Below are 27,491 nucleotides of genomic sequence, written 5' to 3' on the forward strand. Positions count from 1 at the left end.
TCTATCTATTTATCTATCTCTCTATCTATCTATCTCTATCTATCTATCTATTTATCTATCTCTCTATCTATCTATCTCTCTATCTATCTCTCTCTCTCCATCTATCTATCTATCTCCTATCTATCTCTCTCTCCATCTATCTATCTATCTATCTATCTATCTATCTATCTATCTATCTATCTATCTATCTCTCTCCTCCCTAGCCCCCTAGCTCTTGGAGTGTTTGGCATGTAGAGGAGTGTGTAGTGTAGGAGCTGTGGTCTCCCTCCCCATGGTATATGGATATGGATTGATGGAGCTGCTGCTGCTCAGACTCCCATAGCCCCGGTGGCTGGAGCAGCCCTGAGTGTGCGGCTCCTCTTCTCCTCCATCCTTCCTCCCCTGGATGAGTGGGAGCTGAGTGGGTTCCTGCTCGGACTGCTGCGTCACGAGAGACCCCCGGCTCCCAGGCACTTTCAGTAACTTACCCCCCCCCCCCCCCTCCTTATAACGCCCGAGCTGCCGGTGCCCCCTCCATCCTCTCTCATGTGCGGCTGCTGACTGGCGGCTTCTCTCCCCGGGCTCCCGCCGGCCTCTCCGGTTGCGGCCACCATCCTCCCGGGACCGCCTCGCCTCCTATTCCCTTTAATGGCAGCAATCATCGGCCCGCAGACAGGCTCGTTCCTCACCTCTGAACTGCAGGATCAAGTTCAGCTCTGGTTACCTGCATTGGGACAAGAAGGAGAAGAGGAGGAAGAAGAAGGAGAAGGGGGAGGAGAGTAAGGGGAGGGGAGAGACTCTGCAATATCATTTGTGAATCGTTCACAGGGCTGCAGATACATATTGCTAACACATGCAGAGCAAATGCAGGTAGCCCAGCACCGACTGCGGCTCCAGCACTAACTCCGGTGCCACCGTCTGCAGCAGCTTCAAGCCGACAACTTTACCGGATCACACCGGGATATACGGAGCGGATTTCTGCCTGTGCGCATCCTGTCTATGGTGGAATAATACAAAACTGTGCTGGGATCAGGAGCTACCGGCTGAGAAGGTCCAGGTTCCCTATCACTGAGCTGTGTGTGCTCATCCTCCTCCTCCTCCTCTTCATCATCCCTCTGTCCCAGGAAAAGTGACATGGACTGAGTGTGGAGGAGCAGAGCACTATGAGAGGGTAACTTTGTGCCGGGATATTACAGGTCGGGCTCGTTGGATCTCTGCAGCAGCGTCTCCCTCCTCCCTGCAGCAGCAGCAGCAGCAGCAGCACTGAAGCCATGAGGAGTGTATGGGGCTGCTGCCTGTTCCTGCTCCGGGTGGCTCTCACCCTGGCAGCCTCCAAGCAGCTGCTAAAGTACCGGCTGGCAGAGGAAGGGCAGCCAGACATTAGGATCGGGAATGTGGCTTCCGATATCGGCATCGTCACCGGGAACGGAGAGGTGACCTTCAGCCTGGAATCGGGCTCCGATTATTTTAAAATCGACAACATGACCGGGGAGCTGAGCACCACGGAGCGCCGGATAGACCGGGAGAAGCTGCCGCAGTGCCAGATGATCTTTGACGAGAACGAGTGCTTCATCGACTTCGAGGTGTCGGTGATCGGACCGTCCCAGAGCTGGGTGGAGTTGTTTGAGGGTCGGGTGGTCATTCTGGACATTAACGATAACACCCCGACCTTCCCTTCCCCGGTGCTCACGCTTACCGTGGAGGAGAACCGGCCGGTGGGGACCCTCTACCTGCTGCCCACCGCCACCGACCGGGACTTTGGCCGCAACGGGATAGAGCGCTACGAGTTGATCCAGGACGCCGGGGAGAGTTTGTACATGTCCGGTAGGCGATCCGGTGGCCGTATGGAGAGCGGTGATAGCGCCCTCTACCCGGGGAAGAGACGGATGGAGACGGACAGCCGGAGCAGCGTGTTCGAGCTGCAGGTGGCGGACACGTCTGACGGGGAGAAGCAGCCGCAGCTGATAGTCAAGGGGGCGCTGGACCGGGAGCAGCGGGACTCGTACGAGCTGACCCTGCGGGTGAGGGACGGAGGGGAGCAGCCCCGGTCCTCGCAGTCCATCCTCCGGGTCCTCATCACCGACGTCAACGATAACAGCCCGCGCTTCGAGAAAAGCGTCTACGAGGCGGACCTGGCGGAGAACAGCGCGCCCGGGACCCCCATCCTGCAGCTCAAAGCCACCGACTACGACGTGGGGGTGAACGGGCAGATCGAGTACGTGTTCGGGGCCGCCACCGAGTCGGTGCGCAGGTTACTCCGGCTGGACGAGAACTCGGGCTGGCTGAGCGTGCTGCACCGGATAGACCGGGAGGAGGTCAACCAGCTGCGCTTCACCGTCATGGCCCGAGACCGGGGACAGCCCCCCAAAAGTGACAAGGCCACCGTCATCCTCAACATTAAGGACGAGAACGACAACGTGCCCCTGATAGACATCAGGAAGATCGGTCGGATCCCGGTGAAGGATGGCATGGCCAGTGTGGCGGAGGACGTCCTGGTGGACACCCCCATAGCCTTAGTGCAGGTGTCTGACAGGGACCAGGGGGAGAACGGGGTGGTCACCTGCACGGTGGTGGGAGACGTCCCCTTCCAGCTCAAACCGGCCAGTGATAGTGAGGGCGAGCAGAACAAGAAGAAGTACTTCCTGCACACCTCAGCCCCGCTGGACTATGAGAACGTCAAGGAGTACAATGTCATCATAGTGGCTGTAGACTCGGGGAGCCCCAGCCTGTCCAGTAATAACTCCCTGCTGGTCAAGGTGGTGGACACCAATGACAACCCCCCAGTGTTTAGCCAAGCTGTAGTGGAGGTAGCCTTCCCTGAGAACAATGTGCCCGGGGAGAGGGTGGCCACAGTCATTGCCACTGATGCAGATAGTGGCAAGAATGCAGAGATTGCCTATTCCCTGGAGCAGTCGGTGGCCGGGGTCTTCTCCATCCACCCAGACACTGGCGATATAACGGCCAATATAGTCCTAGACAGGGAGCAGAACGACAGGTATGAGTTTAAAGTTGTTGCCAAAGACAAGGGTCTGCCCACCACTATGCAGGGCACTGCCACAGTAGTAGTCCAGGTAGCCGACAGGAATGACAACGACCCCAAATTTATGCAGGATGTCTTCAATTTCTACGTCAAGGAAAACTTACAACCCAACAGCCCGGTTGGGATGGTGACAGTGATGGATGCTGACAAAGGTCGCAATGCAGAGATGAGTTTATTCATAGAGGAAGACAATGGCATCTTTTCTATTGAAAACACCACCGGCACTATATGTTCTACAGTGTCCTTTGACATGGAGCAACAGACCTCCTACACCTTTAAAGTGAAAGCAGTGGACGGTGGGGACCCCCCTAGGTCCGCCACCGCCACAGTGTCCCTTTTTGTTATGGATGAGAATGACAATGCCCCAATCATCACCAGTCCCATCAATAGCTCCTATGCAGTTGTCTCCCCATCCAGCGGTGTCAGGACAGTGGTGGCAACTGTAATGGCCACTGACACAGACACAGGAGTCAACGCAGATCTGAATTACAGCATTGTTGGAGGAAACCCCTTTAAGCTCTTTGAAATCAACCCAGCCAGTGGAGTGGTGTCACTGGTTGGCAAGCTGGCCTCGAAACACTATGGTCTGCACAGGTTAGTGGTCCAGGTGAATGACAGTGGTCAACCCTCCCAGTCCACCACCGCCCTAGTTCATGTGTTCATCAATGAGACTGTCTCCAACGCTTCGGTGGTTGACTCCCAAATTGCCAGAAGTTTGCACATCCCATTAAGCCAGGATATAGCTGGAGATCCCAGCTATGAAATGAGCAAGCAGAGACTTAGCATAGTGATTGGGGTTGTGGCTGGGATCATGACTGTCATACTGATCATACTGGTGGTGGTCATGGCCCGCTATTGTAGGGCCAAAAGTAAAAACGGATACGAAGCCGGCAAGAAAGACCACGAGGACTTCTTCACTCCACAACAGCACGACAAGTCTAAGAAACCCAAAAAAGACAAGAAAAATAAAAAATCCAAACAGCCATTATATAGCAGCATAGTGACAGTGGAAGCTTCCAAGCCAAATGGGCAGAGATATGACAGTGTCAATGAAAAGCTGTCAGACAGCCCCAGCATGGGAAGATACAGAACTGTCAATGGAGGTCCTGGTAGTCCTGACCTAGCAAGGCATTACAAATCTAGTTCTCCACTTCCTACTGTGCAGCTTCATCCTCAGTCACCTACTGCTGGGAAAAAACACCAGGCGGTGCAAGATTTACCACCAGCCAACACTTTTGTGGGAGCTGGAGACAACATCTCAATTGGATCAGACCATTGTTCTGAGTACAGTTGTCAGACCAATAACAAGTACAGCAAACAGGTAAGCTATGTCAATGTATACAGTGTCATGACCCCCCCCCTCCCCCACATGTGACATGGAACAGTCAACCAGACTGTAATAGAACATCCACACAGCACTATATATTTATAAATACATCCATCTCTATTGACAAACATAGATTCTTATTTGTAAACACACAGATTTCTGTACTGTCTTGGCTTTCCCTATGGTTTGCGCCTCCAACACTGCAAAGTGATTCCATTTCCGCTGATGTGCACTGCCTGATTTTGCATTTTACAGTAGCATGTAAAGGTGAAACTCATTTATCTAATGTTAATGCAGCATTTGGTTAGCTTGCTACTCTCCATCTGAACTCTGTCATTTCACTAGGACTGAAACAGCACAGCAGCCAATAGAATGTAACACAGTGGTGACTTGCAAAGACTGGCAATAGCTCTGCAGGCTGATGCCACTAATGGAAAGGTTTGTGCTCAGCTATCTGATGGTGACATCATATCAAGCAGAGTTTTCATTAGAAATACAGTCTCAGGGTGCTTATGAAAAGTAGTTGCATCAGAAATGGAGGATTCGCTTTAATGATGTTGGAAGGGAATCAATTAACCCTTTGGTTGCACTGAATCTTAGGAGTTTTAAATCTTTGTTGTGACTTGGGGGTTTTAACCCATGCTGTCATTTGGACCTATACTAGTATTAAAGCAGTATTTTAACCCTCTGTTGTAATATGGGCCTGTCTGATATTTCTCATACAGGTAATTGAACCCTTTTTTTTTAACCCTTTGCTGTGTATGTAAAGCATTGAGTATATAACACCTTGTTGGTTCTGGGCTAATGCTGTATTATTGAACAGTTTACCTGGAACATAGACCTTTATCGGGGAATTGTCTCAGCGTAGGCATTTACGGCATATTGGTGCACTAGGAAAACGTCATGCTATTTTGTCTCAGGGTTCAGCTCTGCTGCATGTTTGGCCCATTATAGTTAATGGTCAACCAGGCGGCCACCCAGACCAAGACAAGCAGAGGAGACAAATAGGCTTGACTCTTTTCTAGCGTTGCTGCCACTTGGTTCAGGGGTCACATTGGTTGGATTCCCACCGATCAGACATTAGTGGCATATTCTATATAAATGACACAATATATGCTTTAACCTTCCTTAGTACTTAAAAATATAACTTTTAACCCCTGCTTGTACTACAGGCCTGCATACCATACCAACCAATGAAATATGCTGTGATATGTGCCTATATACTGTAACATTTGTCTGCAGTATAGTATTGGAAAATATCTTCAACCTATGACAACTCTTGATGTATACCCTACTATTCATCACACTTTCATATGGCATTTCCAGCATGGCACTGGTAACTTGCAGTCTATTACACTCTCTGTAGCACTGCATGGGCTAATAATGTATGTCTGATGTTCTGTTTTTCTTGGCAGTATGTGTTTTTTTTTTTATTACATTGCCCTGAAAGTCTACTCTTTCACCCCTAGTAGCTGGTTCTAGGCTAGACATTTGTTTTTATATCTGGAAACAAGCAGACAAAGGCACACTTGGTATGCCGCATTTGTCTGCTGTAGCAACCAGGCACAATAGTAGCCAGAAATGTGTCAGTGAGTGAGCCATGATGCTTCCTGACAGTCACTTACTGCAGAGAAGGGCTTTTGCCATATACATTAGGATGATGCATAATATACATAACGTTGGAATAAACCGTACCTTATAGTATGGCTCATACATATTAGCTGAACATGTGACGTGTTGATTTAATATGTTTGTATAGCCCCCCCCTCTGAAGTCTACCAGGTTGTTAGAAGAAACTTTGTTCTCTTTAAAGGACAATGTTTATTTTGATAATTAGCGGTCATGGATCATCGTTATGATCTCTGTCCCACTTGATGTATTTTTACATAAAAGCTTATTTCTTTAGTGTTAATAATAGTAAAATTCAAGGTTTTATACATGCTTGTCATATCATGCCTCATTCTTGCACAGACGATACAAGCCCTACAAATGCTCTCCGCAGACCCTATAAGTGAGCACAGTACAGTCATATCCAATGACGTCACCTCTGATTGTAGTTCACTTTTTCCATCCTTTCCATCTGGCCCAGACCACAACAGGGATTTCTTCCAGCCACAACTTGTCTGCAGAGTTTGCTGTCCAAACATCTTTGGTTTCTTGCTTTTCCAATACCCTCCCTACCTCTCTTCCTACCTACACGAATGAGATTTCTTGTGTTTAACCCTAGTTCTGTGCTGTTGCTGCTTTATTGGCCCCTATTACTGTGTCCCCAAATAGTTTACTTCAGATAATTATAATAACTAACCCCCCATCCCCCCAAAACTGGAATAGTGCTCCTCTTACTATCACACACATGTATGGCGTACCATTTGTATCACCACAAAATTGTAGTACTCATCATTGGGTCCCTACAAAGTAACAATATCCTCTTTGTGCCGCCTACAGAGTATCAATGCCACTTGGTAGGAGTAAGGACCCATTTCTGCACCTACACAGTAATAATGACAGCTTTTCTACACCCCAGAAAGTAATAATAATCAATGTGTACCCCTATATAGTAACAATGCCCTAGGTGCTTACTAGAAAGTCATATTTCCTCATTACCATCCAAAAAAAAGTAATTTGTGCCCCCCATGCAACAACAATTCTAACACAGGAATCTAAGGAATCTATCTATCTATCTATCTATCTATCTATCTATCTATCTCCTATCTATGTATCTATCTCCTATTTGTCTATCTATCTATCTATCTATCTATCTATCTATCTATCTCCTATCTATCTATCTATCTATCTATCTATCTATCTATCTCCTATCTATGTATCTATCTATCTATCTATCTATCTATCTATCTATCTATCTTTCATTTATTTTATTTACGGTATTTGTTTGTCTACTAATATAAAGTAGATAAGGGTTAATATAATGATGTACAGTGGATGTCCCTACTATTGTATTGTCTATGGTGTATGTGTATCTCACCCTATTACGGAGGTATGCAGGCTAAATTAATAGGCACATATACATTTACGCTGGGCCTTGACCTGTATGGTAGCGGTGGAAGCTGATACCTACTGCCATTAGTGTAATTAGACTAAGTAAGTGATACATCTTATTGACCACAATATCAGGGGTCAGGAAAATCGTTTCCATTTACAAAACTGTGTATCAGAGCTGGCTGCACAAATATTTGTAAAAGAATACACCATCTGCAATCTGAGCTTGGAATATTCTGTGTCACCCGGCTATAGCGCACAAACACACTTCAATATTATGTGTACATACACACACTGAGTCAGGGAGGATTGTTGTATTTGGAATTATTTGCTCCGTGATGTTGTGTGCCTATTCTGTTGATATAAATATAGCAGAACTTACTATCCTTTGAATTACTAACATAGCAGAGTAGTATTTGAAATTAAGCCCTGAGGCTGCATTATTTGTGCATCATGTACACTCAGACAGTTAACATAGATTTACATGCAGTCCTGAGTTAAAGGAGCCATCCAGGATTAAAAAAAAAAAAAAAAAAAAGCAGCTGCTCTTTTCCAAAACCAGCACCACCCTTGCCCTCAGGTTGTCTGTGGCATTACAGCTTGGCTTTATTCACTTCACTAAGCTGCAGTACTACACACAGCCTGATTCCAAAAGTGGTGCAGTTATGTGTTGTTTTTTTAGGGGTACTCCAGCGAAAATCTTTTTCTTTCAGATCAACTGGTTTCAAAAAATTATATAGATTTGTAATTTACTTCTATTTACAAATCCCCAGTCTTCCAGCTGCTGTATGTCCTGCAGGAAGTGTTGTGTTCTTTCCAGTCTGACATTGTGCTCTCTGCTGCCATCTCTGTCCATGTCAGGAACTGTCCAGAGCAGCAGCAAATTACCATAAAAAACAACAAAGAATAAAGAAACAACAGTTTCTATATTCTTTGTTAACCCATATGTTAGCTTGTTGTACAAGCATGTTAACGTTACTGTTGGCACTAAAGTCAGTGCTTATAAATTTTCTCTTTTGTAATATGTTCTTAAAAAACCTAATAAAAACATTGAACCAGAAAACATCTCCTGCTCTGGACAGTTCTTGACATGGACAGAGGTGGCAGCAGAGAGCACCGTGTCAGATTGGAAAGAATACACCACTTCCTGCAGGACATACAGCAGCTGATAAATATAGGAAGACTTGAGATTTCTTTTTAAATAGAAGTAAATTACAAATCTATCTAACTTTCTGAAACCAGTTTATCTGAAAGAAAAAGATTTTCCCTGGAGTACCCCTTTAATCCTTTAAATGTAGCAACCTAATATTATGCAGCTTTGTTACATCTGGCAAATTCAGCTCTGCTACATCTGTGTCACCAGTCTTTTTTTACAGACCGAGTGTGTTTCCTATCATTTTTGATGATGTAGCACATGCTCAGCTATGACCGCTATATAATTAGGCCACCACTATATCCAAAGAACTCAATTGTGTTAATACCCCTGCATTCCATTCATCCTTGTCCAATAACATATCACAACCTCTAACCTCTAATTGGAGCAAAGGGAAAACATTCCTGACACCAACACACATGTAGGGATGATATGTAACTCTTAAAATTCAATTTGTTGACTTTTACCTCTCTTTTTGTACCCCTGACCCTGATTATTATGCCGCTCCACGAACAGAGAGCACTAATGAACACAAACCCATAGGGAATATGGACTTCGTATCATGGCTGGTTTGAGTATTACATATGACTTAGATGGAAAAGGTCTGCGGCCCACAGACAAGTGGTACGTTCTCTAGACAGGGAAATATTGACCCTGTCCTTTTAGAGCGCTGCACAAATTTAATGATGAAACAGTGAGTGATCTTAATGTTTCATTCAATTATTAGGCAAACGGGAAAAATACAGAGTCAAGACCAAATGCCTTTTGTCAGTTCATCTGTTAAATGAATCTGCATGCTCTCTCCTGTTTAGTAATGCATATGGTTCCTAACTGCATGGATACGTTGCCTATCCAAATGAACAGTGCAGTTCAGCAAAAGAAAATGTGTACGTCAGTAGTCGAAAGATATTATACACAGAAAACAATCTGTCCGTGTATTGTCACCCAATGAAGGGGGGCTCTAATTCTCTATGCGATAACAATTCTGCAGCACCCAGGAGTGTCCCTGTCCTCTGTTATTCCTTCTGGAAATGGATGCATAAATTGACATATATGTCAATAGCTGTATCCTTGTTTTTCAAGGCTGCATCCAACTTCTTCAGCCTCTGGTATTTAAATGCTGAATGAGCGGACTCGAACATGCTCGAGTTGTTCCCTTTAGTGAGGTCCCACTCCTATGATGAAGGTGGCCATATATCTTCAATAACTGTCAGCAGCTATCTCTCCTTATCCCCCTATACATGTGAATGTTCATGTGTTCTCAATAAAGAGAGGAGAGGTTAGCCAAATAGTCTGGGCAGGTGAAATCCAGCATACATGACTCTTTACTCCCCTGACATCATCTTTCAGAGGCCCCTATCTATTTTAGACCATTTGCTGCTTCAGCCAAAGATGTGGGTTTGGCTGACTTTTGACTAAAGTGTATGGTGACCTTAATAGGATGTATTCATGGAAAATGTCAGATTATATAGGGAGACACCCTATTGACAGAAGGAATGGTAACAATTAGAGATGAGCAAATTTATAGCAGGAACAAAGCGAATCACTTCGTTTCTTTCTGCATTTTGCTCATCAGGCTGTGGGCTTTGAAGTGTGCTCCGATCCGTGCCGCTCCTCTCTGGGTTCTGGGAAAAGATGGATCCAGTCCTGAGAAACTGCGAGAGAAAAAATTGTTATAGGTTTATCCTTATACATTTTTGTCCATAGGGAATTACTGGTTATCTGACTATCTATCTATCTATCTATCTATCTATCTATCTATCTATCTATCTATCTATCTATCTATCTATCTCCTGTCTGTCTATCTATCTATTATCTATCTATCTATATATCTATCTATAATAAAGATAGTCAAGCAGCACCACTCAGAGTCGATGTAGGTAGGCACCAGCAGCTTGCCCTGACCATGGGCTGATAAATCTTCACACAAATAGTCCGCAGCACTCGAGAAATACTTGTGAAAAAAAGGGTGATTTATTCCATAATCCAAACAAATTCCAAGGTGTCAAAAATAATGCGGCATGTACAAAATAAGCGTCTGCACATGCGGCATTATTTTTGACACATTGGAATTTGTTTGGATTATGGAATAAATCCCACTTTTTTTTACAAGTATTTCTTGAGTGCTGCGGACTATTTGTGTGAATATCTATTTCTCTATCTATCTATCTATCTATCTATCTATCTATCTATCTATCTCCTATCTATCTATCTATCTATCTGTCTGTCTGTCTGTCTGTCTGTCTGTCTATCTATCTATCTATCTATCTATCTCCTATCTATCTATCTATCTATCTATCTATCTATCTATCTATCTATCTCCTATCTATCTATCTATCTATCTATCTATCTATCTATCTATCTATCTATTGGTGCGTTTACACAGACAGATTTATCTGACAGATCTTTGAAGCCAAAACCAGGAACAGACTATAAACAGGGATCATCTGTCAGATAAATCCTTCTGTGTAAACGCACCATATCTCCTATCTATCTATCTATCTATCTATCTATCTATCTATCTATCTGGGTCCTATCTATCTATCTATCTATCTATCTATCTATCTATCTATCTGGGTCCTATCTATCTATCTATCTGGGTCCTATCTATCTATCTATCTATCTATCTATCTATCTTTATATAGAGTTTATATAGTGTTCTTTATATACAGTTATGGATTTAGTCATACATTTCTGGGAGGAATAACAGAGGAATAGTACAATGCAAAGTCCTAAAAAAAAAGGTGCCCCCCCCAAAAAAAAAATAAAAAAAAATAAAAAAAAATATATATATATATATACATATATATATATATAAATATTTTATCAATACAATTATTTGTTTAGCTTTGCAGTGCAGCCAGTTTACATACAGTCGACTAGTCAGACCTGCAATTCAAATGACAACCTGTGGACAATGGTGGCGCTATAGAAAAAATGCCCCGAAATCGTGATCTACTGTGAAGACCTAAGCAGACATGCCTGGTCTTTCTCAGAGGATGTAATTCTCTTTGATGTTATTAAGTTACCATTTAAGAGTTATATATAAACTCAGTCTGTGCTATAAACCACCAACAATCCTGTCTGATCAAACGGTAGAAAGTAGAATGAGTGCAATCATCTAATTGGTTGCTATGGGTTTTGCTTGTGCATACTGTGGAGGTAAGTCACATCCTTGTTGGACTTGCCTCACATTTTGTTCTATCCATTTATTATGTATGAGGATTTCTTGCCTCTGCGTGCAGTTATTCCACCAGCATTGGCCCAAGTCATGAATATTTAACATTGTTACAATGTGGATATTCTGATAGTCAGAGGGGGGATGAGTTTTCACTTATCTATCATCCAAATATCAAAGTATCACATTTTTCTCAGTTTTGTAGTTTCCAAGTAATTATGTTACAATAAATAGGAGTTTGGAGCCAAAATAATCCAGTTTAGTAAGAATGTAATTCTGTTGTGACTGTCCACGTCAGCCAGTCCACGGTGATATCACTGCTTTAGTATGTGCGACTCGTAGACAAAACCACCTTGACTTATTTAGCTTTAACATTGGGTGGTCTAAGCCTGTATAATATAACTATCCAGTGAACATGTCTTCAATCCATTCAGGATAATGTCATCCACCAGTTAGGCTTCCAGATGTGTCAGCCCTGTAGGAATGATATACCTTCTGCATTATATAAAGGATGACCACCATAATGTCCTGTGATTTTATGACAGTGCCAGGCCATAAAGTAAAGCTGAAGTAGCCTATATAGAGTGTTTTTATAGTATTTTTTAGACTTGTATTATTTTTATAGACTGGTTGTTATACTTTCCCACTACAAAAGGGTGGTTGTAGATATGGGGACACTTTAACAGTGCTGCATTATGGTGTTCCTATATGCCTAGCATCCATTTAATTTATGACCTAGTGTCATTGCTTTTATTAAAAAAGAATATATATATATATATATATATATATATATATATATATATATATATATATATATATATTTTTTTTTTTTACTTATTCATTTATCTTTCTTTTCTTTTCCTTTGTATATATGACAGAACCCTGAGAGGCAACTAGAGTGTGTGTATATATATCATGTATATGTATATAACAATCATTTGTTTTTTTGGACTCCATAGAGTAATTTGTTTTCTTTTTAAAATAGGGCTTATATTTAAGGCCTACTCCAAAAACCCAGGAAAAGGAAGCTAGGGCTCATTTTGGGGGTAGGCTTATTTTTGGGGAAATAGTATATATATATAGTAATCAAAAAGTAGTTGTGTAATACGGTAATAAAGCCCCTCAATTTATCAAACATGGTGTAAAGTGAAACTGGCTCAGTTGACCCTAGCAACCAATCAGATTCCACCTTTCATTCCTCACAGACTCTTTGGAAAATGAAAGGTGGAATCTGATTGGTTGCTAGGGGCAACTGAGCCAGTTTCCCTTTACACCATGTTTGATAAATCTCCCCCGATTTATACCCTATTACACATACTGTCTACCTACTTTTGGACCACCACATAATTGTTTGTATAAATCAAAATAAATGTTCTTATTTTCTGGCCACATACTTTTGGACAACCCTATATATATAGATATACATTTTCCACGAGCATTTTCCTCTACATATATCCACTATGGATCATAAAGCTTTTAAAGCAGTGCAAGTGGTGAAAAGGTCATAATTCAGTCTTTAGAATGCAGCATGAGACTTGTATGTTGTGTATAGCTATCTAAGGTATTGTGTGGAATGCACATAAACTACCTTGTAACCCTTTCAAGTACACAAAGTGTCAGAGCTAAAAGCAAAATTGCTAAATATTCTTCATATATCGTTAATGATAGTGCATCTTCTTTTTAAACAAAAATGATCTTTTATACTTGACCTGCTGGATCTCCAGTTTTAAAGATGGATAGATAAATAGATAGATAGATAGATAGATAGATAGATAGATAGATAGATAGATAGATAGATAGATAGGATATAGACAGATAGATAGGAGATAGATAGATAGATAGATAGATAGATAGATAGATAGATAGGAGATAGATACTATAGATAGATAGATAGATAGATAGACAGATAGGAGATAGATAGATAGATACTGTAGATAGATAGGAGATAGATAGATTGATAGATAGGAGATAGATACAAAAATATACTGCAGAACTCAGGAAAATTGGCAAGTAGGTGCCAGCTGCAAGCCAGGGAGCCACCAGGCTTAGTAATATATAATTCAGAAAAAGCAGCAGCACTCCGTAGTCGTGAAAAATAACGTGGAAATTTATTCACAAACCATGCAAAAATACAGCAGCGACGTTTCTGACCACAACTGTGGTCTTTTTTCGGAAATAAATGAAAGATAGATAGATAGATAGTAGATAGATAGATAGATAATTATCCAAAGCAAAATACTGCGGCACTCCAATGATAGTGAAAAATATTCCAAGTGGTTTATTCAATCCATATAACAGGTAATGCGACGTTTCACTCTGACAATGAGAGCTTTTCTCAAGCATTCTCAAGCTCTCATTGTCAGAGCTGAAACGTTGCATTACCTGTTATATGGATTGAATAAACCACTTGGAATATTTTTCACTATCATTGGAGTGCCGCAGTATTTTGCTTTGGATATCTACTCGAACGCCGACTGATCTACGGTGTACGGCTGGCACCCGCCACTTGTATCTTGAGTGCTGCGTTACTTTGTCAAGTGTAGATAGATAATTAGATAGATAGATAGATAGATAGATAGATAATAGATAGATAGGAGATAGATAGGAGATAGATACTGTAGATAGATAGATAGATAGATAGATAGGTAGAAAGGAGATAGATAGATAGAAAGAAAGATAGATATTGAATATATAAACCTAGAAAACAGAAAACTCCTGGTATGGGACTTTAGAAAGCAAATGGGTTAATATGGTGTCATTGTGAGAAAGATGTGTTGAGATAAGAGCTTAGTGCAGCTAGGCCAGCTCTAAGCTCTATAGTTCACAAGATTTCTATGCAGGCATCAGAGAACAGATAAAACCCAACACGCACACTTTACAGCTATCATCACCTGGAGGATTTTCCACAACAATTCTCTTCCCAGTAAATGTTGTGTCGGTAAATGCTGGAAGGTGTGTGCCGTTTACTGCTTGTTCAATACCTCACACTGTACACTGCTTCTGTATCTGGTTCTTTGTTTTGGTTTAAATGTTATTGTATTATATATCATAACCATAAAAGAGGATTTCCTATGTGCTGGAGGCACAAGGAAAGTTACAGCTTGTAATTGTGGTTTCTGTTTGGAAGCTTCTGTGACATCTTCTGCATGACAGGTAGTGTCAGCCTTTTTTTAATAATATGCTTGATATCGTGCCTGGAAGGGTATTGGTTAGTGGAACCAGAATGAATCACTTTAATAACATTCGCATAAGTGTCTGCACAAAGAACATATTTTGCTTTATTGAAAGTAAATGTATCTTTGTATCAACCCTGTTTTTTGTGAAGTAAGTTATTTTGTATGGCTTTGTTGCAGCTTGAGATACATAGATAGATAGACAGATGAATAGACAGATATTTAATATATGATAGCTAAAATGTGATTGATAGATGATAGAAAAATAGATAGATAGCTAGATAGATACCATGAAGAATTACCACAGCCCTCCAAAGGATAACATGTTTATTTCACCCAAAACCGCAACGTTTCACGCTCTCATTGGTCACTGGTGTTTACCGCTTTGCACCTCTCCATCTTTATTCTGAGTGCTGCATTTACTATTTGAGGCTATGTGCACACTATGTAAGAGACCGGCCGTTCCGTGACCCAGTCACAGAACGGCCGGTCTCTGAAAAAAATCATTTGATATTTAGCGCCGCTCAGTTCTGATGCATGCACATCCATGCGCGCCCGCATCAGATCTCTCCACTGCACATTATTGAGCGAGCGTCCGGAGCCGCTCGCTCCATGGTGTGCACTGACATGGTTTTTTATGGCCGCTTTTCACTGAATAGCGGCCGCCGAAAACTGACATATCAGTTGTTTGCAGCCCCGCTAGGGATCCCGGCCGGAGCGTATACTATGTGTATACGCCCCGGTCGGGATCCCATAGATGGAGATGGTAACGTACATTTTCATAATAATTACGGCCGTTGTACAGCGGCCGTGATTTTACAAAAATATACGTTGTGTGAACGTAACCTGAAGATAGATAGATAGATGGATAGATAGATAGAGGATAAAGAGAGATAGAGAGAGAGAGAGAGAGAGAGAGGAAGGGAGAGAGATAGAAAAGAAAGACAAAAGGAAGGATAATTTCTCCTGGAAAATTCAAATAATTTTGGCCGGATTTTCTAGCCATTCCTTTCCGCTGTTCTTTAACATCTCATCATGAAACATGTACTCCGACAGGGTTGATTTCAGATTGCCTCATGGGGACATAGAAATGTGCATGTCTGTATGTGGGGAGCATATAATAGAAGAATTGCCAAGCTCATTTCCCAGCCTTCTTATCTTAAAGCAAAAGTAAGGGTTGAGTCCTCTGGCTCACATCTTCTTTCCTGGACTGGGGGGACCTGGGGCCTCTTCTTTCCATACCTGATGTACTGACAGTATAATGCCCTTTGGTTAAAGTTAAAATTGCATGGGCTGTGGAGAGAAATAGCCCAGTACAGATTCATGCATCTCCCATGAACAAGCAATGTGGCCGACCTGGGCCATCATCCTTAGAATCCTATGGCATCAGCAAGGGCCACCTCCCTGTCCCTGTTTGCAGCACCTTCCTTGTTGCCTTTTCCTTAATATTGGCTCTTGTTCGTCTTGTTCTCTCTGTACAATATCTAATCAAGGACATGTTGTACAGAGATAAAATATTGTCTCGTATTGATAAGGTTTTCATATCCTGTGAGGTTATCGTCTACCTGCATTAACTAATTGCCTTTGTGGTCAAGATTACGACTCAGCCGTTTCATTGAATACATTTTTAACGTTTTTTTTTTTTGTTAGTCTATTTTTGTTTGCGTGTTGTACTTTACCTGTCTGAATGGACAAAATCACATTGCTGACAAATTGCAATAGCAAATGTCAGTGATTTGTTCAAGTGGAGCCAATTTTTTATCTTTGGTATGAATTCTATGTAATATTGTCTGCCATAGCAACAAATAGCCTGGGTCATGGATACTTTTTACTTTGCCATTGTCTACAAATATTAACCTTTTTTTGCAAAAGAAATGATAAAATGGAAAAAAAAAAAGGTGCTTAAAGGAATGTTGGCAGATACAGGCTTGAAGGGGTACAGACCTCTTTGCCTTGGTCACAGTAATTATCTACAAGGCTAAGGAAGCAAAGTACAGGAAAGCCTAGCTATGCTTCATCCAATCCTAGACTTTTTCTTTACACTGTTTTACCAACCTAGTGTTTTCTACTATTTAGATCAATGCAATTAAAAAAAGTTGATCCATGGTTTGTCTACTCTCTATACCTAATGCAGTCTATATAGAATTCCCTGTATGATATCTGAGTGCTTATATTTTCCAATGGAATAATATTGGATCAGATCAACAATCAAGAGTGTTACATGGATGGCCCCTCTTAGAGATGTGGAATATTTTAAGCAAGGTCGGAAAGAGGTAAAGGCAGAGGGGGCAACTGTCTAGGGCATGGGTCTCCAAACTGCGGCCCTCCAGCTGTTGCAAACCACAATTCACATCATGCCCAGACAGCTAAAGCTCTGTTTTTGGCTTTCCAGGCATGATGGGAAATGTAGTATTGCAATAGTTGGAGGGCCACAATTTGGAGACCCATGGTCTAGGGCAGGGATGGGGAACCTTCGGCCCTCCAGCTGCTGCAAAACTACAAATCCCATCATGCCTGGGCAGCCAAAGCGAAGCTTTGGCTGTCCAGGCATGGTGGGAATTATAGTTTTGCAACACCTGGAGGGCCGAAGGTTCCCCATCCCTGGTCTAGGGTGTCAACAATGCTGTGCATGAGTAATAATGACACAACTTTACAATAATATATGGGCAGACATAACATGCATGCTTAGTATAACTAAACCTATATTCCACTCAGTGAATGGGGGCTTATAGCTGTCAGCTGAATGACTGTCCATCCAAGTGCAATGATCATGCTGTGCATACATCACTATTCCAAAGTACACAATGATCTAGCAACAAGCCATTGCCACCATTGTACTACAGAATGTTGACATGCCCTTGTTTCATCCCAGTAGTGTCATAGGATCCACATTTAATTGGATCATTTGTTCAATTTTTCAGGACTGGGAATGCAGTCTTTCCGTTCTGTAGAGCACAATATGTATAATGCATTTGGCTCCTTATTGTCATTGATAGAACAGAATGAAATTTTGAAGTATCTCTAGTCAATGATAAAATGTTCACTTTGGGAAGTAAACATAATGTTTGTGTCAGACTTTTTCTGGACATCTTCCATAGTCAGGAGGCTCATGGTGTCATAGCGTGCTTTCCCGTTCAGGGCACATATGTGTGCTGCGAGATGTATTCACCAGCCATCTGGGAAGAATCACAGACACTTCAGTCATGCTGAAGAGAAAAATGCGATATGATACACTAGTTGGTAAAATTTTTTATATATATAGATATATATATATATATATATATATATATATATATACACATATATGCATGAACAGCTGTAGGCTTGTACTGAAGTCAAAACAAGATGTGTAGATACTATGTAATCCTATACAGTATATGGATTGGTGGGATGGTGATAAAATAGTTATCATGGAGTTAACATTTGTGAAATTCCTACACAGCCTGCACATTGTTCGTGTTTTACTATCCTAATGTCAAACCTCACACACAGTTTACATCAGGGAGGTCCTTCAGAATGTAAGGAGACTGTTAGTTAAACTTTGTAAGCAGCAGTATATTGTACATTGTTCAGCGGACGTAAGGCCTCCTGCTTTACCATAGGATTGTCGGTATGGCGCCGATTATAGACATATTTACACCTTTCCATGCGTCTGTTCGTCATTGAATGCATATGAAGGTTCCCATATTAGTTGTATACTATGTTATATTACATCAAATTTTTAATATACGCATGACCTGTTACTCTCGTGAAGTCTTATATCATTAATGTTAAGTGTCCTTCCCTATCCACAGGATCAATAGGGGCTGGTCCGCTAGGACCCCCAGTGTTCATAAGAATGGAAATAATTTGTCCCCCAAGCAGGCACGCCTGACCATTGCTCCATTTATTATGTATTGGACTTCCATATTTTGCTAAGCGCTGAACTTGGTTATGTTCAGAAGTCCTATAGACAGTAAAAGGAGCTGAGCACTCCTGCTCCATTGGCAATTGACTTTGCTCTTGTGAATGGCGGAGGTCTCAGTGGTTGGACCACCACCGATCAGTGAGTTATTACTTATCCTGTGGATAGGGGATACCATTTATCCTAAGGATAATCTCTTTCGATATGTCCAGTCCTGACTTAATAGTTACCATTTTATTTATATATTTATTATAAGTTTGTTATCTAATTATTTGTTTACCATTTTATTATCTTATTTTATTATTTCATTTTATTATATTTTTTTTCTAACATTTCTTTTTTTTTACCTATATGTACATATTTTTATTCTTCACATTTTCTTTTTCCAGTCATCTTTTTTGTTTTGATTTCATCATTTGGGCCTTCCCACCTGGATCAAGTGCATAAATTGGTATGTAGCAGAAGTCCCTTAGAAGATGGTGTTTAAGGGCTAAGCTTTATGGTGTAAATCCGTCTCTCTATCTCACCTCTCTATTGCACTTTCCTCCCCTGCATGCTATTAACCAGGCTTGGGCACCAATATACTGTACATTATTAGCATTTTCCGCTACATAATGAAAATACTCCTTTGTTTGAGCTGTGCACCTCAGGTCTCCTGTGGCTTACTGTAAGCTCATGTGTAAACATCTCTTTTAATGTTAGGCTTGCAAATGTAACCACAACTGCAATTAAATGTGTTTCATTTCAATTATTATAACTACGCAATGTCTGCTATATCTCCCTTTTATACTTTATGTATACCCACTAATCAGCCATAACATTAAAACCGAACACCATTGCTATTAAGAAGGGGATACATATGAAAGTAACATCCACAGGAATGCCAGGGCCCAATGTTTACCAGCAGAGCATGCACTCATTACTGTCTTTCCTCCACTGGCTTTTATTACTCCCATAGCACATCTTGCTGCCATGTCTTGCCCAGGTGAGTGATGCCCCATGCCAACCACTTGATATAATAGAAAATATAATTTCCCAAGCCACCTTCTTTCATTGCTTCATGATCCAGTTCTGATGCTTTTTAGCCTATTGTAGTGCCTATGAGCAGTGCACAAAGGTCAGCATAGGAACTCTGGTCTCTGATTACACAGCCCCATATGCCAGTCTGTCACCAACCTTCTCTGGGATCCCATCTGAGAAACCCGACCCAGAGTTCAAGTGCTCACATGGTCTCTCTAGGTCTCAGTCTGGTCAAGCATCTGTAGGATGTGCTGAGAAGTCTCATCTATGGAGACCCAACCTCGCAACCTACTGCCATGGAGACCCCACCACGCAACCTACTGGATCTCCTGCTAATGTTGCTGCAGAAATCACAGGATACATCTAGGGGTCCATGCCTCCAGAGGGCAGAGATATTTTGCACAAGGGGGCCTACACAGTATTAGGCAGCTGGTTTTAATATTATGGCTGATCAGTGTAAATACTATGTATACAATTTATGTTATGAATGATTAGTATTTTGTGTATTATGTTTATTTATAACTAAGTAAAATGTATAACTTTTGCTCTATGCACAATTTTTCATTATACCAAACAATGGTGGGCAGGGAGGGGGGATTGAGAGTAGCACCAGGGAGTTAGACTAGGCAAAATAGGGGTTTGCACAGAAGATTTACAAGTTTTCATAGTCCATGCCGCTCAAACCAAGAGGGGAGGTAGGGGTCTTTGTGACTGTACTTGTAGGGGATACAGGTATTAATTATAGTTGAAATCTATGCTAGAGTTGGCATGGATTTTAGTGAGGGCCCACGGATGTGCCCGATCTTATGAAGAGGCATGTGCTTCTACAAACATCCAACATGCTTGAACGCATGTGGAGTAGGGATGGTCCGAAACTGCCGAGGTTCGGGTTCGTATGAACCCGAACGCTCGGCATCAGATTCCCGCTGTCTGCCCGCTCCGTGGGCTATGGCTGTATCCCAGTTTTCCAGGTGTTCCTCCCGCTGTATCCACCCTCTCCACGGAGAGGGCAGACAGTGGGAATCATTGCCGACAGTTCGGTTTCGTACGAACCCGAACCGAACTCGGTTCGGACCATCCCTAATGTAGAGGATTAATTAAAGGAGTTGTCCATGATTAGAAAAATCACAGCTACTTTCTCGCAAAAACAGCAAAACAGCTTCACCCCTGTCCTCATGTTATGTATGGTATTACAGTTCAACCTCATTAACTTTAATGGAACTGAGATACAAAACCACACCCAATCTGAGGACAAGGGAGGCGCCGTTTCCAGAAAAAAGTCATGTTTTTCTAAGCCTGAACAACCCCTTGTGAGACATATCATGAACTTAGCTGACATAGTGAGTCCAAGAATAGGCCTTAACTTCATCAATCATGTGGTTGGTGAGACACCAAGCAGTCTATTGCTGCCCATAGATAATATCACTTCTCTTGTAACACTGAAGCTGGGGACAGAAATACAATTATGCTATTTCCAAGAAAATCCCTTTTTGTCAGACTTGTCTACTTTAGACAATCTGGTATTGTTTGACTTAGTGTGACCTCTTGAGGTTGTACCAGGGGGTTCCCTCGATAAGGATCTCTGTCTATAAGCTAAAGCTAAGAGCTACATTCATAGCAGCTTTTAACTCTGGAGGTGTCCATTAAGAACAATCTACACCCTGCAATACAATACACCCAGCAAGGAAACCCCACACTCAGCTGATGTTATGGAGAAAACTGATATGGGGCAACCAAAGCCGGAGAAACTTCAGCAGTATTAGTAATCGAATACCACGTTGAGAATACTCAGTATCATTGCTTCGCCTCTCTTTAGTTGGTAGGACGAGTGTGAGGTGTTTTCACTGATTTTGCTGATTATGTTCGACATATACGTCTGGAAATTATCCAGATGTATACTGTTCTATGGATATGGCATATGTGTGCTTATGGCATAACTTGGCTGGTTTACATCTGGATGCCTTTTTTTAACTATTGCCAAGGGCAACATGGGGCATCGTGCTGGAGGAGGTTGCAGATTGAATGTGATGATCATTGGCATCAAGAGACCTGGGGCCGTGGAGAGAATACGCTGCAATAAAAAAAATAATAATAAAAAATAAATTAATAATAATATAAAATAAAAAATATGAATATTAATATATATATATATATATATATATATATATATAAAATGTATTAATATATAATATATATATATATATAATTCATAAATAAAATAAACTCTCTCTCTCTCTCTCTGTGTATATATATATATATATATATATATATATATATAAAACTTAATAAATAAATAAATAAATAATGGAAGTCACAGACAGACTGTATGCCTATGCAACTGCATATTCCTGTATTATATCCCCCCCCTTCCCCCCCCCCCCTCAATGTATATGCTGTATGTAAATGGTGAACAGAGTGTGAACAGAGTCTGATAAAAATACATTATACACATAATTAATTTTGCAAGGAATATACACAGCATACATATTTATTGGCGGACAGAATTATTTTAACATGTAGTAAGCAGTGTTACAGCAATAGCTGTGGGATGATAAATCGCACATGCACTATGAGAACCACTTTTTAATTAGGCTTTTGAGACATGCCCTACGAGAGCTCCGGCAACACTACTCTGCCTGGCATTGTTACTGTATCATAGCTGAGAAACTGGTGCGCATTATAGATTTCTAGAAATCCAATGCATGGATACTAGGGAAAATAATTGTCCTGTTTGTAAAGTAGAAGCGAAAAATACAGTTATAGAATTACTGTCACAATAAAGAGATGCACTGGGATTGTAAATTCTGCCCAGTGTTTCCTATCTGACCTGCATGTCAAAAATATTTCTTCTAGTGTTTGTGGATATGCCTTTTTTTTTTTTTTTGTTCAAGTTCAGTTTAAAGGGAATGTACCATCAAGAAATGACCTGTTGCTTAAGGGTGCATTCACATGGATAGGTTCTGCTGCAGATTTGAACATATCAGTATAAGTGATTGAACACAGCATCAGATCTGCTGCAGATTCTTTACGTGTCAATTAACCCTAAATCAAGTTTTTGTGTCAAAACATTATTTAGATATTATTATCTGTACTTTAAAATAATCTTGAAGTCTTGCAGTTTTCAGTTTGGCTAATATGGATAATAATAAGCTAGGGAGAAAACTGTTCAGCAGTCTCCTCCTTATTATCGCAGACAGGATAGTAATGAAAGGAGAGACCAGTAAATAGACCCAAATGAGCCATTGACCTTAAGTGATATCACTGCTCCCCTTTCTGCACAATGATTTCTGCATAGGTCACAGAGCATGCCTAGAAAATTCCCTCCTAGACGTCAATATGGACAGCTCCATCTTTTATTTCCTATGTCATTGGGGCTCTATATCTCTATATGCTGTCAAGAAGCTATCTCAAGAAGTTTGCCTGCCCTTATAATAATTTACAAGAAAAATATAAAAAAGTAAAAAGAGATTTTAAAGTGAATGTACCATTAGGTACATCAATTTTTTACATGAATGGATTGGTGCCAATGCAGGGATGCCAGTGCCATGCTCCTTTTTTTAAACAGGCTCCCGCTTTCCAAGCACGGTACTGTTCTATTCCCAGGCACTGGCCCGCCATAAAGCACTAGGGGGCTGACCCACCATCTCCCCTCTGTGACACGGCTTCATTAGAATCAATAGAGCCGCGTCACAGAGGAGAGGGGGTTTCGTCACACATGCTGGGCTGGTGCCTGTGAATAGACCACACTGTGCGCAGGAATCAGGGGCCTGTTCACAAAAAGGGACTGCGGCACTGGCATCCCCGCGTTGGAGCCGATCCACTCTTGTAAAAAACTTAAAGCGATGTATCTGATGGTACATTTGCTTTAAACAAACATAAAAAAAATAAGTAAGGAAACCTATTTTAATAAGGAGATGCTAATTTCTTATTATTAATATAAATCAATAGCAGATTTAATTAGATCTATATTTGGAAATACAGAAATATATCTATGGAAATAGAATTATAATTAGACATCAGTATATTTTCTTTTTGTTCGGTCCATTGAAAGCTATAATAAATAGAGGAAGCAGAGAATGTAATAAGTGAGTATTTTATTATAGTCATATATTTGAAGCATAGGCCATTTGTTTCTCTTTTGACAACTTTATTGAGGAAAAAAGCTATATGTGCCCTAGAGTTTTCCTCTACATTGTCCCTGATGCTATCATTAGTGCACATGCATGAAGACTGAGAACATCAAGTAAAACATCACCTTAGAACTGTATCTCATTACGAAATGGCTATTTGTATACACCCCTGGTATACCCAAGTGATATATGACCAAACCCATGTAGGGGCCATATTACTTGTTACCATCTGGTCTCAAAGCAGCCAAGGCCTTCCCATTACAATTACAGCAGAGGATTGCTTCCTACATTATTCTCATCCCAGGATATGTTGCATCATTGTAGAATATTATGTAACATTTCCTCTAGATCCCTGTAGAGAAGAATGCTAGGTGATTTTTTTTTCTATATCTTTACCTTAAATTAATTTGCATGACTCAATACATATATAGTACATAGTCATACATACTGTACTTCGCAGAGTAGGAATGACAGCAGCAGGTATGGTCTTGCTTTAGACGTCATTCTAGACATTCTGTAGCTTACTTGTACACATGCATAGAATTTTAGAATACCTTTTGCAAACAGGTTGGAGGATCCATTGAGGGAGAACAGCTGAATAAGGCCTTCTGCAAACTACGGAGGCACATGGAATCCTTATTTTTCTATAATAGGATGCCTTCAGAATTAGAAATACATACTTTCCTTATAAAGCAGAGTCATACCTGTTGATATTGTTCAGCTTCATTAAAGTGAAAGTTTTTTTTTTTTTTTTTAAAGGGAATCTATAGCCACCATAATACATACCTTATGGTATCCTGGGATTCTGAATACATTGGGGCTTCTGGTATTTAAATCTGGTACTTAATTTCTGGGTTATTGCTGCAAAAATCCTATATGCAAATTTATATGATGCACCAAGGGCAGTCCCTGGTTCCCAGTGCACCGTCAATCCTGTCCGCTATGCCAGCCTGTATGACGGCTGATGATATTGGTTCTGGCCCAGCCAAATGCGCATGACGGAGTTACTAAGCTCAGTAAGGGTGCGTTTACATTGTGGAATCCATGCAGAGAACTCTCTGCAGATTCCGCGGCTTGTCCCCGTACGCTCTCAGCCTGTGTCATAGACTCCATTCTATGCACAGGTGGAACCTGTTCATTCTTTGGACGGACGGCGTAATCTGCCTAACTATAGAATGGAGTCTATGGGATGAGCGGACTGTGAAGCGGGGAATTCTGGAAAGAAAGTACATGCAAAATAGCTCTTTCATAAGTTAAAGGAGAAGTCCGGCCAAAATTAATTTTTGATATGTTGTTACTTATGAAAAGTTATACAAATTTCTAATGTACATTAATTATGGGAAATGCACATATACTGCTATTTCCCTTAATTTAGTAGATCAGGAAGTGTTAGAAATATCTCTGAAGTGACGTCACGACCCAGGGTGTAATTCCTATGGAGTGTCCAGCAGGGGGCGCTCTCTATATAGAAGTCTATGGGACTTTATTGTTTCTATGGGATTCTATGTAATGTAGTGTACAGTGCTTTATTGAATGAATACATCTATGGAATACTTTGGGGAGCAAGTGTCCTTGCTCCCCAAAGTATTGCATAAATGTATTCATTCAATACATTCAATACACAGTAAGCCCGCCGATCCGCCTGATTTCCGCCGCATTCCCGCCGATCCGGACCATATACATTGAACTACAGCTCCCATCATCTGCTTCTAGTATGAACAGGTGATGGGAGCTGTAGCTGGGTAATGGATATGACATGCCGCCGGGCGCAGGGGGGAGCCGCTCAGTACACAGGAGCGCTCCCCCCTCCTCCTCCTCCTTCCGGGATAACTTCCGCCTATACCAATGCTGAGTCCCTGCCTGGCCGCCGCTCTCCGCTCTCCCCCCATACATACCGGCTCCCGATGCATCCTGGTGTCCGCGCTGATGCCGGGAGCCGGTATATGTGAGCGGAGAGCGGCGGCCAGGCAGGGACTCAGCAGTGCTATAGGCGGAAGTTATCACGGAAGGAGGAGGAGGAGGGGGGAGCGCTCCTGTGTACTGAGCGGCTCCCCCCTGCGCCCGGCGGCATGTCATGTCCATTACCCAACTACAGCTCCCATCACCTGTTCATACTAGAAGCAGATGATGGGAGCTGTAGTTCAATGTATATGTATATGGAATGCGGCGGATCAGCGTGTGGCGGATCGGCGGGAATGCGGCGGAAATGTGGCGGATCGGCGGGCTTACTGTGATATCCTAATGTATTGAATGAATACATTTATGCAATACTTTGGGGAGCAAGGACACTTGCTCCCCAAAGTATTCCATAGATGTATCCATTCAATAAAGCACTGTACACTACATTACATTACATAGAAACCCATAGAAACAATAAAGTCCCATAGACTTCTATATAGAGAGCGCCCCCTGCTGGACACTCCATAGGAATTACACCCCGGGTCGTGACGTCACTTCTTCAGAGATATTTCTAACACTTCCTGATCTACTAAATTAAGGGAAATAGCAGTATATGTGCATTTCCCATAATTAATGTACATTAGAAATTTGTATAACTTTTCATAAGTAACAACATATCAAAAATTAATTTTGGCCGGACTTCTCCTTTAAAGTCTCCACCCGTCCCATAGACTCAATCCTATGGGTGGGTTACTTTCGCCGTCCGCCAAAATAATTGACATTTCGGTGGACGGCGTAATCTGCCCGGCCATAGAATGGTATCTATGGCATGGGCGGAAATGTACACCGCCATGAGTGGGTATAAGTGACGAAATTCGCCGCAACTTCTCAGCGCGTATTCCGTAGTGTGAACCCACCCTGTGGCTGAGCTGAATGAGCATGCTAATGGAGTTATGGTCAGTATTTGTCTTAACAAAATTTAAACTTTTAGACTGCTTTATTCTCTATTAAGTTATCATTGATGGCATCATTCAGATTTTATTGACTTCAACTGCATTATTTTATTTCAAGCGACTCTGTACCCACAATCTGCACCCTCCAAACCGCTTGTACCTTTGGATAGCTTCTTTTAATCCAAGATCTGTCCTGGGGTCTGTTCGGCAGGTGATGCAGTTTTTAACTTGTATGAAACTGGCGTGGCCTAGAGTGTCTGTGCCCTAGACCTGCAACACCTCTCATTTCTTCCTCCCTGCCCTCTTCATCATTAGGAATGCCCCAGGCAGGTTTTCTCCTATTTATCACTTGTCTGAACACTGCACATATGCTGGATTGTTAAGGCACCTGTGCAGTGTTCAGAGAAGTGATGATTAGAAGAAATCCTGCCTGGGGCATTCCTAATGGTGAAGAGGGTGGGGAGGTGAGACGTAGAGGATTCGCAGGCCTGAGGCACAGATACTCTAAGCCAGGCCAATTAAACACGGGGCTGCAAGTTTAAAAGTTGTTTTTTAGGTCAATAACTGTATCACCTGCCGAACAGACCCCAGGACAGATCTTGGATTAAAAGCAGCTATCCGTCGTTACAAGCGGTTTGGGGGGCAGATTTTGGGTACAGAGGTGCAAACCAAATCTTTTACCTTCATCCTCTGTGCTGTTCCAGTGCAGTTTTAATGTAGTCCTTTGTTTGGTAAGGC

At 41.7% G+C, this 27,491-nt stretch overlaps 1 protein-coding gene across 3 annotated transcripts in view; it reads left to right on the plus strand.

The window, feature by feature from the left end:
* Nucleotides 1–820: 820 nt before the first annotated feature.
* The window catches only part of PCDH7 (protocadherin 7), a 684,999-nt gene continuing 658,328 nt past the window's right edge, over nucleotides 821–27,491 (plus strand). For 2 of the 3 annotated variants that reach the window (XM_069977498.1, XM_069977499.1), the window contains exon 1: nucleotides 821–4,340. In XM_069977498.1, coding sequence (XP_069833599.1) covers nucleotides 1,251–4,340 — 3,090 coding nt within the window. In that variant the 5' untranslated portion in view covers nucleotides 821–1,250. Of the gene's footprint in view, nucleotides 4,341–19,140; nucleotides 19,203–27,491 lie in introns of all 3 variants that reach the window. The other variant, XM_069977500.1, reaches the window with a different exon arrangement.

This window comes from Dendropsophus ebraccatus, chromosome 7 (genome assembly GCF_027789765.1).
Source record: "Dendropsophus ebraccatus isolate aDenEbr1 chromosome 7, aDenEbr1.pat, whole genome shotgun sequence".
Classification (NCBI taxonomy): Eukaryota; Metazoa; Chordata; class Amphibia; order Anura; family Hylidae; genus Dendropsophus; species Dendropsophus ebraccatus.